The 15,243-nt window shown below is 48.3% G+C and overlaps 1 protein-coding gene across 3 annotated transcripts; it reads left to right on the top strand.

Annotated features, from left to right (window-relative positions):
- Positions 1–1,720: 1,720 nt before the first annotated feature.
- Positions 1,721–15,198, top strand: TBC1D21 (TBC1 domain family member 21). Of its 3 annotated transcripts, XM_024761802.1 has the most exons (11): positions 1,840–1,899; positions 8,853–8,960; positions 9,099–9,202; positions 10,109–10,203; positions 10,715–10,825; positions 10,938–11,038; positions 11,949–12,045; positions 12,397–12,497; positions 13,768–13,884; positions 14,574–14,657; positions 15,041–15,073. In XM_024761802.1, the coding sequence occupies exons 1-11, from the start codon at positions 1,840–1,842 to the stop codon at positions 15,071–15,073; spliced, it is 1,011 nt and encodes a 336-aa protein (XP_024617570.1). The 3 variants fall into 3 exon arrangements, with proteins under 3 accessions (XP_024617572.1, XP_024617570.1, XP_024617571.1); XM_024761804.1 differs by lacking the exon at positions 10,715–10,825 and having other exon boundaries at positions 1,721–1,899; positions 15,041–15,198; XM_024761803.1 differs by lacking the exon at positions 8,853–8,960.
- The last annotated feature ends 45 nt before the right edge of the window (positions 15,199–15,243 follow it).

Raw genomic sequence — 15,243 nt, 5'->3', positions numbered from 1 at the left:
GATCAAAACCCTTCTTGCTTCAGCACAGGGTCCTGCAATTCTGTTTGAATATTAAGCCTCCACGTGGTTGCTATGAGGCTTTTGTAATATGACTAAACTCTACCGGCTAATTTGGGGAAGGGTTATTATCTACAATTTGCAGATAGGGAGCCAGAGGTGAAAGGAAGTTCAGTAGATGACCTATGCCCATCATGTTCATTTTAGAAGCCTCTTTGGATTTAGCACTCAGATTTTCCAACTCCCCACCTGATCCTCAGCTTCTTAGGGCAACATTACAGTGAATTCTCAGCTGTCGACATTTGTTAATGTGGAAGAACAGAGGCATAGATAATCCCAAATGGTGAGTAATGCCCTCGCCATGCCTGCTGCTCCGGACATTTGCTTTGGAAGACTCAGAAGGAAGACATCCTGCTGTCAGAGGCTGCCCCGTCCTTATTCCACTCCTCCCCTACTCAAAGCCGCCCCACCTCCTGTCCATGCAGACCTAGGGGCAGCAGATCAAGGGGAAGAGGCTGTCACGCTTTCCTAGGTTGGGATGGAGTAGTGGAGAGAGGCAGAGAATAAAGCGTTTCGATTTAAAAGGCCTCCTGCAGTGCCGCAAGCTAGCAGAACAGTAACAGTAAATGAGACAGTGAATTGTGTCCACTGAAGACTTCCATATGGACGCTGATTCGGTATGTTAATAAGGATGTGCACGCCAGAGGTTGACTGTATTCTGATTTCATGGCTGGGGGAATCCATGGCTCAGAATGGGGGAACATCCAGATTTGAGGTCAGAGTCCAAATTCCAGCTCCAAGCTCCTGATTCCAGTTCGGTTGGTCTAATTACTATCCTCTCCTAATGACTAAGGATGCTTTAGAGCCAGATGGCTTTAATGGCCGAGACCTGAGTAGAAATGCAAGCGACGCTTAAGGTGGAGAACTGGTGATGCTGAAGCCAAGAGGAGCCAGTTCCTGATTCATTCAACAAATACTGAGCACCTACCAAGTGCCAGGATGTGGGGTTGGCACTGGGAGAGGAAAGCACAAGAATCAGACATTGACCCGGGCCTAAAGGAACTCAGGGTAGGGGGGGAGATGGGGCATGTATAGAAATCTCTCTAATATATAGAGAGAGGAAAGTAAGATGAGATTTAAGAGCTTCATTTACTCTTCAATTAACTTATTCATTCAGTCACTTGGGCACTGTATTTTGCATTCTAGATATAAAGGTAAATGAAACTGATCTCTACCCCTTGAAGCTACCATCCAAATACCTAATCCGAGTCACCCAGGGAGTTTTGCAAAATACAGTTCCCCAGGTCCCCAGCCCAGACATTCTGATTCTGAGTCTCTGAAAGTGGCACCCAAGAAATCTGAAGTTCCCATTCTAGGTGTTCTCCAGGTTTCGGTACTAGTCTGGCGGGTTAACAAGTGAAGGGAGCCCAGAGGAGGGAGATACCGAGATAGAGAAAGGTTTCCTGGTTCACATCTTCCAGGAAGCCCTCCCTGACCAGCCCAGCACCCTGATGTCCTCTGATCCCAACCCCCACTGCACATCCTGTAAGGACTATAGTTTTCCTGGGTGACTGGGAGGTTTAGTCCCCTTGGTTCTTGGGTTGTGTCTTAACCTCTAAAGCTGAGTGCTCCCATGTTCCAAGGTCATTGTGATGAGGATTCCAGGAGCTTTGTGACACACAGTGGCTGGCTCTGTTCAAGTATGGGAGGTCGGAATAGGCCCAGTTCCTCCTGGGGATGCAACACATAGGAAGATCACCTTCCCCTGCTTAATTAAAACATCACTTAGGGCTTCAAGTGAGCTCTGGTCAGAGGCTACTTTGAAGACAGCTAGCAGGGGCCATGACCACCCTCTCTCCTGAAAACAGCCTCTCTGCCAGGCAGTCGGCCTCCTTCATCCTGGTGGGTGTTCTTCCTCAGCTCTGAGGCCCTCCCTCCCCAACCTCTGGTTTGCATTAGGGCCATTTTCCCCTGTTGGGTAGGAAGGACCAGAACCCTGAGCTGGCCTCGAAAGTGGAGCAGGGTAGGTTAAACCTTGGTCTCACCATCATTACAGACAACAGGACTGAAAAACACAGGTTCGTTTTTACCCTTCTATCTAAGCCAGTGTTACTTTTTCCCCGTATGTGACATTCTAACTTTAATGAGTCTAGGTCTGCAAGTTGTCTCAAAGATGCCGATGAATTTTCCATGGTGCTTTTGCCAACAATTTTGGTATGCTGCCACCAGGTGGCAGTAATGCTTTTGTTAGTAGGCGGTTCCATGTCCGGTTAATGATACGCTATTCATTTGAATTCAGCCTCAGTCATAAAATTTTCTACACAGTATATTTTTCAAAATCATAGTAACTAATTATAATGACCTTAACCAATCTCAAGTCTCATTAATCATAGTGATTTAGAGAGTGACACATAAAAAAGCAGCAATGAAAAACAGGCCTCTCTCTCCCGGAGTTTTAAATGTTATTGCTCTATTGCAGATTACCACGAGGCCTTGAGTCGAATTTTCTTTATACCTCTCTTCATTTATCTGAAGTTAGAGAAGGATAAAAATAAAATAACAAACTGTCATATAGCATTTATTAGGTACAATGACTGTTCTAAATGCCCTATTTATAGTCAGTCTCATAATAACTCTATGAGGTGGGTGAAGCTATTAGCTTCACTTTGAGAAAATTGAGGCCGAGGGACTAAGCAACCTGCCTACAGACCCACAGCTAGTAAGTGGCAGAGCTGGGATTTAAACCCAAACTGCGGAGTCCATCTTCTAAATCAGTGATTCTCCAAGAGTGGTGCCTGAGTCTGCAGTATCAACATCAAATGGGGACTTGTAAGAAATGCAGATTCTTGAGCCCCAGATCTTCTGAACCAGAAACTCTGGGGATGGGGCCCATCAATCTGTGGTTTAACAAGCCCTCTGGGTGATTCTGACGTGCAGCTGACTTTGGGAACCACTGTTGCTTTAAGCTATTTTTAAGATAACTATGCTATACTGATGATATACCCTCCACACCTGGGTTGCTAATAATCACCCAGATAATTTTCAAGTTGCACACATCCTCCCCAAGCTTTCTACTATTAATATGCCTGCCCTCCTTGGGCCACACCCTCTCCCCTTGGTAAGAATCACTGACATGGTTACTGTTGGGAGTATGTCTTATCCCTCAGATGAACTCAGGCTTTATTGAGGGCTCTGTTGCTATGAGTATTCAGAGGAACACGGCATCAAAAACCCTCATAGAAAGTTTTCCTTATCCTCCAGTGGCTTTCTTATTTTACTAACAAATACTGGAGAAAATTCTTAAACCCAGTGATGCAGAGGGGGAAGGAGAGTAGAAAGATGTATGCCTGTAGCCAAGGCTGCTAGCAGCTGTTAGAGAGGCTGAACCATTTAAGGCTCCCACTTCTGGACCCCTTTTCCAGAGGAAGCATGGCCAAGCTTTCCCCAGGTTTGCCCGTGGAGAGCTTTAACATGCATAGGCACACCACAAAGGTGGGAGGAGATTTCCACACCTGCCCTACCTAGCAGTACCCTTCCCAGGGGACTAGGAAAGGCGCTACTGCAGAGCTGAAGAGTACCCAGCACCTCAAGGACTACCAGGGTCTCCTCCTGGACGACTAGGTCATTGTACCCAGATTGTGGGCAGGGTGTTAATAGGTTGGCGGAGCAAGGAATGGAGGAATATAGGAGGATGAAGACGGATTTGAGTGGCCATTGAGATGACCACCTCCTTTACTTTGAAGGACCCCAGATACAGATTCTATTCACTTTATTATTTTTTTTTTAGTTTTTTTGGCCGCGCTGCACTGCATGACGGATCTTAGGCATAGACAGGAGGTGTGGATGTACTGGTGAAGAGAGGAAGGGGACTTCCTGTGGAAATTCCTACACACACACACCACTGTAGCCCTCTGCAGGTGGTCAGGCTTTTTGTGCTTGTCCTTTGCTTGCTAGCAAATGTCTTAAATGCTCTGGTGGGTGGCCCGTAGATTGCTCGGGTATGGGGAGATTCAGGGAAGTGGCTGGGCAGAGAGAAGCGGAGTTTGCTGGAAGGAGAAGTCAGTGGCTTTTTATAAACAAATTCAGCCATGGCAAAGTAGGCAGGTGGCCAATTGTTGCAGGTAGAGGTTTAGTAATGCAAATTGTCCGAGCACTCAGCAGATGCCTTCTTGCGATGTTTCCGATTAGCTCTGCCTTATTATGTTGATGCCATATCTTTTATTATAGTGTTCTGTGCATAGAACTTTGATTACTTTGCCACTTTCATTGTGTTCAACCCTTTTTTCATAACTTTGTTCATCATTTATTTTTAATCTTTCCATGGCATTTCATTTTAAGGTATACCTTTTGTTAACAGCGTATGTAGGGCGTATATTTTTTATTCAAACTGAAATTTCTTGTCTTTTACACTCCCTGGTGGCATGGCGTTGGGGTTAAACTCCCTGACTCTTGCAACAAACAGCTCAGGGTTCAAATCTCAGCTCTGATATTTACTGTACGACTTCAAATATACTAATTAACCCTCTAGGGCTCTGGTTCCCTAATACATAAAACAGTGTAACAACCTCTCCTACCTCATAGGTGGCTGTGAAGATTAGAAGGTTGGTAAATATAAAGTGCTTAGACTATCATCAGTGCTTTTTAAATGTTTACAACTAATAAGAGAATTTAAGCATTTATTTCCATAATCGATTTCTTTGGATTTCTATCATTTTTATGCTTTATGCGTTTATTGATTCCTTGTTGTTTCCTGTATGGTTTGTTTTTATTTTTTAAAGTAAATTTGAGGGACTTTCCTCGTGGTCCAGCGGTTAAGACTCCGCGCTTCCACTGCAGGGGGCATGGTTCGATCCCTGGTCGGGGAATTAAGATCCTGCATGCCTAAGATCCATCATGCAGTGCAGCACAGCCAAAAAAATAAAATAAAAAATAATAAAGTGAATTAAAAGGATAATGTCATATTCCTATACATCTCTAATTTTAAAAGTAAAAAATAAAACAATTTCTTCTGACACTATCCTTCAATCTAATAACAAATTGAATTTGTAGTTAATAATCTTTCCACAAAGAATACTCCAGGCCTAGATGGCTTCACTGGTGAGTTATACCAAATTCTGAAGAAAGAAATAATACTAACTCTATACAAACTATTCTAAGAAATTGAAAAGCCGGAATACATCTCTACTTATTCTATGAGGCCAACATTACCCTGATGCCAAAATCAAAGACATTACAAGAAAACAAAATTATAGGCCAATATCTCTCATGAACAATGATGCAAAAATCCTAAATAAAACTGTGGTAAATAATAGCCAATGATGTCTAAAAAGGATAATACAGGGGCTTCCCTGGTGGCACAGTGGATAAGAATCTGCCTTCCAATGCAGGGGACACAGGTTCGAATCCTGGTTCAGAAGATCCCACATGCCACAGAGCAACTAAGCCCGTGAGCCACAACTACTGAGCCTGTGCTCGAGAGCCCGTGCTCCGCAACAAGAGAAGCCACCGCAATGAGAAGCCCACGTACCACAACGAAGAGTAGCCCCCGCTCGCCACAACTAGAGAAAGCCCACGCTCAGCAACAAAGACCCAACACAGCAAAAAATAAATTAAATTAAAATTTAAATTTAAAAAATTAAAAGGATAATACATCACCAGCGCGGTTTATCCAAGGAATGATTTACCATTCAGAATAATTCAATATAATTTACCATTTTAGCAAACTACAGAAAGAAAAACCATATGATCATCTCAGTAAATGCAGAACATCCATCCCTGATAAAAACTCTCAGCAAATCAGGAAGAGAAGGGAACTTCCTCAACCTGATAAAGGGCATCTACAAAAAGCCTATGGTTAACATCATACAGAATCATGAAAGCCTGAATGCTTTTCCTCTAAGATTAGGAACAAAGCAAAGATGTCTGCTCTCACCACTTTTATTCGACATTGCCCTTGAAGTTCTTGCCAGTGCATAAAACATGAAAAAGAAATAAAAGGCATCCAGCCTGGAAAGGAAGAAGTGAAACTGCCTTTATTCACAGATAACATGATCATCTATGTCAGGGTTAGCAAACTTTTTCTGTAAAGGTCACGATAGTAAGTACTTTAGTCTTTGTGTGCCATACATCTCTGTTGTAACTACTTAACTCTGCCATTGTAGCATGAAAGCAGCCATAGACAACAAATGAGTGAATGGGCATGGCTGTGTGCCAATAAAACTTTATTTAAAAAAACAGATTAGAGGCCTGATTTGGCCCATGCGTTGTAGATTGCTGATCATTGGCCTATGTAACAAATCCTATGGATACACCAAAAAAGCTACTAGGACTAATAAATGAGGTTAGCAAGGTCGTAGGATACAATACAAGATCAATACATAAAAATCCACTGTATCTGTATATACTAGCAATGAAGAGTTGGAAGTTGAAAGTTTAAAAATAACACTTTTACAGTAGCATCCCCCAAAATGAGACATTTAGGGATAAATCTGACAAAATACATGAATAACCTACACGCCAAAAACCACAAAACATTGCTGAAAGAAATTAAAGAAGACCTAAATAAATGCAGAAATATACTGTGTTCATGGGTCAGAAGATTCAATAGTGTTATCAATTTTCCCAAATTGATCTATAGGTTCAATGCAATCCCCATCAAAATCACAACTGTCGGGCTTCCCTGGTGGCGCAGTGGTTGGGAGTCCGCCTGCCTTGATTTGGCCCATGCGTTGTAGATTGCTGATCATTGGCCTATGTAACAAATCCTATGGATACACCAAAAAAGCTACTAGGACTAATAAATGAGGTTAGCAAGGTCGTAGGATACAATACAAGATCAATACATAAAAATCCACTGTATCTGTATATACTAGCAATGAAGAGTTGGAAGTTGAAAGTTTAAAAATAACACTTTTACAGTAGCATCCCCCAAAATGAGACATTTAGGGATAAATCTGACAAAATACATGAATAACCTACACGCCAAAAACCACAAAACATTGCTGAAAGAAATTAAAGAAGACCTAAATAAATGCAGAAATATACTGTGTTCATGGGTCAGAAGATTCAATAGTGTTATCAATTTTCCCAAATTGATCTATAGGTTCAATGCAATCCAAAAAAAAATCACAACTGTCTTTATTGTAGAAATTGATCAATTGACTAAAATTCATAAGGAAATGTATTCCTAAAGTTCATGCATTCCCTTTTACAATTAAGGATCCCAGGACACAGCCCCGCCTCTGCCTGCTCCCTTCTACTTCCTGCGAGTGTTGCAGTCTCTGAGTATAGGTTGGGAGATCATGATGGCTGTCAGTGGGGCAGAAGCCTGGCTCTGCTCAGCTCAGGTGACAGTGCCTATGCAGTTGGGACATGGCACCAGGGCAGACCCTGCTTCCCAAGGTTAGGCGAAGGCCAAGATTTTTTGTACGTTCTAGGGCCCATATGTCCTATTTTGGTTCAGAAGATGGAGCATGTATGAGTCATTAAAGTGTATTGCTCAGTCCATCCCAATAGAACATGGAGTTAGTGGAAATTATCCCCAATTTGGGCCTGTGGGCTCGAATTTTTAATTTCCAGTGCTGTTTTACTTCTAACACCTTTCTACACGTGTGGTCAGTGGACCAGCCTCAGCAATCCCCTGGGAGCTTGTTAGAAATGTATCATCTTGGGCCCCACTCCAAACCTTCTGAGTTAAAATCTGCGTTTAAAGAAGATCCTCAGGTGACTCGTATGCAAATTTAAATTTGAGTCACACATGTGCACATTCAGGTATATATTAATGGGAAGTTGGGAGTTATATACATCAGATATGTCTAGTCACCTGCCAAGCTCTGTCCATCAGCACACTTTCAAGTCTGCTATGTGGCATTTCAAGATATTCTCTCCAATACAAGACTCCTAGGAATCTTCCCCTGTTCCAACAGGAATTCAACTCCTAATTATTGTTTTATGAGCATTTTAAATTACTTTGTATGCATTGCACTCACTTTCCCCTGACACACACACACACACACACACCCCTGATGTAAACCAGAAACCATTCCTTGTGATGCATTGTTCTACCCTTTTAGGAAAGCTAAAATGGAGCTCATGGATGTGTTTAATTAGTGCTTGTTTTATATTTTTCCATTATCAAAGCAGTATATATTATTATAGAAAAGTTTGAAAATATAAGAAAAAGGGGAAAATTACTTATAATCCTATCACTCAAAGATAATCACTGTTTTATTTTTTTTGTTTTTTGTTTGTTTGTTTTTTCACATTCTGCGGCATGTGGGATCCTCCCGGACCGGGGCACGAACCCGCGTCCCCTGCATCGGCAGGCGGACCCTCAACCACTGCGCCACCAGGGAAGCCCCCTAACAGGATTTTTATAGTGGTTAATTCACTCTAAGAGTATATAATGTGAAGCTTTTATAATATGTAACAGATGTATGGAGTATAGTACCCAGAGAGAGTAGATACTGAATACACAGCTTTGTTTTCTGCTTTTTGTCCGTTAACGTTTGTATTTTCCCGGATTATTATTCTTTCCTTGTAAGCATCAATTTAAATGCCTCACAATAGTCCATTAAGCCTATAAGCCATAGTTGACTTAACTATTCCCTTATTGCACAACAGTTAGCGAGTGCTTGCATTTTTCACTTTGGTAAGCGGTGTGCAATGAAAATGACCGTGCATGCAGCATTCTTCTATATATTTTCAGTAATTTCCTCAGGATAAATTTCCAGAAGTGAGTCAGAGGCTGTGAACTTTGATTCACATTGCAAAATCCAGAGTATATCACTTAAAAATCACACTCAAAGGAAAGTCAAAGGTTCCTAACAGAGGGCTGAGGTGGTTGTCCTTGGCAGGTGAAGAGAAAACCACCCATTGACAAGACGGAATGGGATGGCTTCTTTGACGAGAACGGTCACTTGGCCAAGTCACGAGACTTCATTTGTGTTAACATCCTGGAAAGGGTATGGTCCTCAGCTACCCTTGGCCTCACCCTGGAACTGGGGGACATGGGCAGGCAAGGGGACAAGCATGGCATTGGGAGGGGCCCTTTTGGCAAGCATCTGGAAGGCCCACGACCTCTCACCTCCACCCCTCCCCAGGGTCTGCACCCCTTCGTGAGGCCGGAAGCCTGGAAATTCCTTACGGGCTACTACTCATGGCAGAGTTCCCAGGATGAGCGGCTCATGGTGGACAGCACAAGGAGGTAGAACGTTTCAGATCCTGTCAGGGGACGGTGGCTGGCGGTGCAGGTGGGAGGGGGTGCCCACCCCAGCCTGGTACGTTCAAGCTTCTTCCTTCAAATGGACTTCTCTTTCCAAGAGACAAAATCCCCACGGCTCTGCCGACTCGGGGCCCACGTACAGGGGGCATCGGTACCTTCCCCCATCCCCACTCCCGACCCCGCACCCCAGCCCGGCCATGTTTACCAGTCCTCACTCTGCTGACTTGAGCTGGATCCCAGCACCTCCTAGCTGTCCTCCCCCCACCGCCCAGCTCAGCCCAGCCCAGCCATCCCTAGGCCTGTGCAGCCTTCTTGAGGTGGAGAAGATTCACAGTTAAAGATTTAACTTTAACACAGTATTTAACTGAAGATCCTTCAGTTAAATACACCTGCAAAGACCCTTTTCCCAAATAAGGTCATATTCACAGGTTCCAGGGGTTAGGGCATGGACTTATCTTTGGGGGTCACCATTCAACCCACGACACCACCTAAGCTTGTTCTAATGATGGGCACAAAACATTGCTTCATCCAGTCCTTCTAATTCTGAGGCATAGGTGCTAGCGTTAGCCCCATTCTACGGACAAGGAAACTGAGGCTTAGAGAGGGCTGGTGATATCCCCAAGTCTTGTCCCTAGTGGCAGACACCCAGTACTTAAGTTGTGGATCCAGGCATCCAGGTGCAGTGGTCAGACTGCAGAGCCAGAGGTTAAACCTGTCACCCTGCTGCACTCCAGGCAGACATCAGATGATGGTTAGGGTTGGCAGAGGCGGGGAGAGGGGAGGCAGCACAGGTAGCAGGCACTGCCTGGGTGAGGGCACTGCTCAGGGTTACCCCGACTGGCCTGGAAGGGAAGGCTGCCTCGTTCAGCCTCAGTTCTGTTCTCACAGGAAGAACTACGAGGCCTTATGCCAGATGTACGAGAAGATTCAGCCCCTTCTGGAAAACCTGCACCGGAACTTCATAGAGACTCGGAATAACATCGGTGAGCCAAGGAGGGTGGGCTGTGCTGGGCAGAGGGGAGGGTTGGAGGTCATCCCTGCACCACCTCAGTCACATCTGTGCGCTGGTTCCTGGGAGCTGCCTTGACACGTGCCAGGAATTTTGCCAGCTAAACCTCGGTTAGTCTGTCCGCCTGGCTCTACTGGCTGCCCCTAGACTCCCGGCACTGTGTATCCCTGGGTGTATGTTGTTTCTGCTGTTTGTCTACATCTCTTCCCCCCTTGGCCTCGAACTAGGTTGAATTATAGGTGGTGGTGGGGGTGGGACATCCCTGGCAAAGGGTACAGCCTGGTCAAAGATTCGGAGGTGGGAAAAAGCCCAGGCAGCTCAGGTTGTGGTGAGAGGCAAAGCCTGGTGCGCTGATGTACCTTTTTCATGGCCCCCTTCCCAGGATGTCCTGGGTCCTAGCCTCTTGGAGTGAGGGGAATAAACTCACCCATGGACCTTCTGCTGGAGGTGATCTGGTGCCTCACCATCCCTTGCCCCCCTCCTAGCTTACGACATCCAGAAACTCTATGACAAAGACCCCCTGGGCAATGTCCTTATTGATAAGAAGAGGCTGGAGAAGCTCCTGCTCCTGAGTTACGTCTGCAACACCCAGGCAGGTGCGCCAGAGGGCTGGGTCTCCCTTCAGCCCCCTCTTCTCAACCCCTTCCCGGGATAGGGCCTGTCCAAGCCCAGGCTCTGCCCCTCCTCACTAGCTCCCCTCCACCCCAGAGTACCAGCAGGGCTTCCATGAGATGGTGATGCTTTTCCAGCTGATGGTGGAACATGACCATGAGACCTTCTGGCTTTTCCAGTTCTTCCTGCAGAAAACGGTGAGAGCGGAGCCTGGCTTAGGGACCACCCCCATTCCTCAAACCACCCCTTGAGGTTCGGAAGGCACTGGCAGCCCCAGCCATTTCCTCCAGTCCTGAAGCAGCCCTCTGAGTCCCAGAGGAGCTTTTCCCACGGAAAGACAATGCCAACCCCGGTGGGGTGTGTTCTGGTTGTGGGGTGGCAAGCATTGGAACTGAGAAGGTGGGTAATGATGCTCTGGGTCCAGCTCTTGTCAAACCTTGAGAGGTTTGGCAAGGCCCAGTGAGGCCCACCCACCTTTCTCCTGGCATTACCCTCCCAAAACATGGCTCTGCTCCTGCAAATCCTCCACGGCTCCCCACAGCCTCCAGAATAAAATCCAGAAACCGCAGCCAGACATTCAAGGCTCTGTCTTCAGTCTTGTCTCCCACAGTTACCTTCACATGACCTGCATCCAGCCCCCCAGGGCGCCCCCCACACTGTGAGGTGGAGGGCTTTTGAAGGTACTGCCCCCCATTACTCCCTTTCTGGAAAGCCTTTCTTCATGAGCTGTGAGAGGCTACCCAGAACCCACCCCCATCCCTCTCTCCATCCCTGCAACAATGTGCAAACTGCTCTTTCCTTGTCCTGATTGGTCCAGACCCATGGCATGTGTCTGGAGGAATAACTGGTCTCACTGCATTGTGAGCCACCCCTGAGACATCTCCACATGCCCACCACACACACACACACACACACACACACACCACAGACACAGACATGATGTGTGTTTGCAAACACACATACACTGACACTCAGACTCATACAGAGACACGTGCCCGGTCCAGAGCCAGACACGCACAGGGCCTCCAGAATTGGGGAGTTGATGAAGCAAGACGGACTCTTCTGACGCTTTCAAGGGGTTCCCTCCCTCCCACCCGTCTTTCCCAGGAGCACAGCTGTGTCATCAGCATTGGGGTGGGCAAGAACCTCGGCATGCTCAACAACGTGATCAACGTCCTGGACCCCGTGTTTGCTGAGCACCTAAGTGAGTGCACCCCTCTGCCATCTTACATGTCCTCCCACCAGGGCAGGCGTGGGAGGGGGCCGGGACCCAGTCCAAGGCAGTAGCGCCCAATCATGTGAGAGGGAGCAAGGTCATTTGGTCTTTTCTTTGGGCCCCAGCGAGAGGGTTCATCTGGATGGGGTTGAAATCTGGACAGTTGAAAATCCACCCCAAACAGTCTCCAAGGGCAGATGGAAAAGTGACAGCCCAGGTTTTTGTATTTCCCAGTGTGTTTATGTGCTCAGTTGTTTGGCCTCATCTGTCTGTCTTTGCTTTATCTCCTGTTCCCCTGACCATGGCCCCCTGGCTGGCACCCTGCTTCTCTCCCCACAGAAGGGAAGGGTGCGGGGGCCGTGCAGTCCCTCTTCCCCTGGTTCTGCCTCTACTTTCAACGTGCCTTCAAGTCCTTCGACGACGTCTGGAGGCTCTGGGAGGTGAGGTGCTCCTCTGGGGCAGAGGATAGACCCTACCCCTAGGGCAGGTGGCAGGGAAGCCCTTTTCCTTGCCTCCCTTGATTGCTGGCTTTGGATGGAGTTCACTGGGATTTATTGGGCCACTGAGCCTGCTTCCGCCCTGTTGGGAGATGACAGAGCATCAGTTGGTCCATCTGTCCATCTAATCCCACCACTGTACCTTCTCAGGGCAGCGCAGGCAGGAGGGGCCTCGTGGCTTGTGCAGTGGAAGCCTGGCCTGCGTTCAGCTTCCCTGCCACCCTGCCTGTGCAAGGGGCCTCACTCTGCTCTCACTTTCCCAGCCACCTCTTCCTCGGCCTTCCCCTCCACCTGAGCACACACTTCTTCTGAGCCCTGACTTCTGGAGAAGGAGGGGCCCCCAAGGACAGGTCGCACCTGCAGTTATTTGACCCTAGTCTCCGGGGCATCAGCAGATGAACCTCCCCGGGAACAGGCCCACCGCCCATCACTGCCCTGCCCAGTGGCTGCCACTGCCTACAGGATCCGGCCCACCGCTCAGCCTGACATTCAGTGCCTCAGAAATCAACTCCCCCCACCTCACCCCTCCCTCCTGGCCTGCTGGTCTCCATGCTCAAGTCCATGACCACTGCCAGGCCTTTGGTGACACCCCTGGATTGTTGACTTTCCATCGACTGTTGCTTTGCCAAAGCTCCATTCAAATGCTACAGAGAGGGCTTCCCTGGTGGCGCAGTGGTTGAGAGTCCGCCTGCCGATGCAGGGGACATGGGTTCGTGTCCCGGTCCGGGAAGATCCCACATGCCACAGAGCGGCTGGGCCCGTGAGCCATGGCCGCTGAGCCTGCACGCCCGGAGCCTGTGCTCCGCAACTGGAGAGGCCACAACAGTGAGAGGCCCACGTACCGCAAAAAAAAAAAAAAAAAGCTACAGAGAGTTACCCAGTCATTCTTGGCATTCTCCCTCTCTCTCTCTCCCTCTCCCGCCTTCTGTCTTGCTCCCTCCCTCCTTCCCTTCTTCCCTCTCTCATTCTCTCTCCCTCCTCCCTCCCTCTCTCTAGTGAATTCCCTGAAGGCTTTTTCTCTGAGTCCCCCAACAACAAGCACCATGCCTAGAACCCCAGAGGTTGAATGAACGAATGACCGAATGAATGAGCACGTCGGCAGCAAGGCCCAGACGTGATGGACGGGGCCACGTGGTTGGTGGGTACCGCACCATCCCATAGGCGTCTGCAGTGTCAGGCCACAGGCCAGGCTGAGGCTCGCCCACCTCTGCAGGTCCTGCTGACGGGGAAGCCCTGCAGGAACTTCCAGGTGCTGGTGGCCTACAGCATGCTGCAGATGGTACGCAAGCAGGTGCTGCAGGAGAGCATGACAGGCGACGACATCCTCCTGGTGAGAGCACCCTCGGGCCCGGCCCGGCCCCACCGGCTCCTGGAGGCCCCCGACACCCACACCATCCCTGGTGAAGTCCCCTGGGTCGGGGGCCCTGGACTCCAGTGGCCCCTTTGCCCCTGGGCAGGAATAGTGACGAGACTGACATACCCCGAACACTGTGCTGTGTGCTTTTAGAGACCAGCTTGTTTAAGCCTCATGACAAGCCTGACACAGAGGGGCCATAACGCTCATCATCGTCATCACCCGTGTTCAGCAAATGGGGAAACTGAGGCCCTGAACAGTTCTTAAGCTTTAGGCTTGACAGACTGACAGTTAACTCTTTGGCCCTAGGGTCCTCCTGTGACAAAAGACCTGGAATTTTCCAACAATTCTAAAAAGCAGCTGAAGGCTTTGTCAAAAACATCTTGGAGAGCACCCCAATCATAAAATGAGTCCTCCTAGAAGCCCATGAAACGCTCGGTGGAACCCCAGGACTCCCTAGAGCCCAGAATGAAAACTGCATTTACCATCTTCCCAATAGAGAAAATTCCATTGGTACAATTTCAGGCAGTGTGCCAAGCTGGTGGTGGGGGAGATCAGCTGGCCCCAGTGACTGCCGTGAGCAGCGGTCTTGTCCCCTTGAAGCGTCAGGTCGCTGCCTGTGCCCGGGGAGACCTGATTCCGCCCCACCTTCTCCCGGCACACAGGCGTGCAACAACCTCATAGACCTTGATGTTGCTGAGCTGGTCTCCGCTGCCTGCACAGCCTACGCGGAGCTCGTCCAAAAGGATGTAAGTTACCCCGATTACTTGTCCTCCTTCCCTTCCTCCTCCAAGAAGCCCTCCCCAGTCTCCCAAGCCCAGCCCATGGCAGGTGTATTCAACTTCAGGGACACAGCTTGTGCTATGTTCTCTGCCACCAACCCGCAGGGCTTGCTCTGCATGGACTGCTCACAGGTTTGCCTGTGTAACTCCTGCCTCCCCAAGTAGATAGACTGTGCTTCCCGAGAACATGGCCCTCTTCCCTCGTTCCCTGCGTCCATCCCGGCCGATCTGGGCACAGGGCGGGGCACCCAGCGGCTCAGGAGAATGTCACTGGCTGAATGAAGCGAAGAATGAGAGCGACAGACCAATGTCTGTCTGCCTCTACCTGCCGGAACCTTCCTCTCCCCCAGGTTCCTCAGCCATTAAAGGATTTCTTTCTCTGAGGATACTCACAAGGGACAGACGCCCTCAACAGACAGAATGAGGTGGTGCTTCAGCCGCGAGGTCAGGATCAAGTCCGATGGGGCGTTCGGGTGAGGGTGTAGGTAATACAGCTGTGACAGCAACAGCCTCCTGGAGTCATGGTTCATGGTAAGCAGTGTGTTTCCCGGGG

This window comes from Neophocaena asiaeorientalis, unplaced genomic scaffold (assembly GCF_003031525.2).
Source record: "Neophocaena asiaeorientalis asiaeorientalis breed wild unplaced genomic scaffold, Neophocaena_asiaeorientalis_V1.1 scaffold54, whole genome shotgun sequence".
Taxonomy (NCBI): domain Eukaryota; kingdom Metazoa; phylum Chordata; class Mammalia; order Artiodactyla; family Phocoenidae; genus Neophocaena; species Neophocaena asiaeorientalis.
The sequence above is the reverse complement of the archived record's forward strand: the minus strand, read 5'-3'. Positions and strand labels throughout refer to the sequence as shown.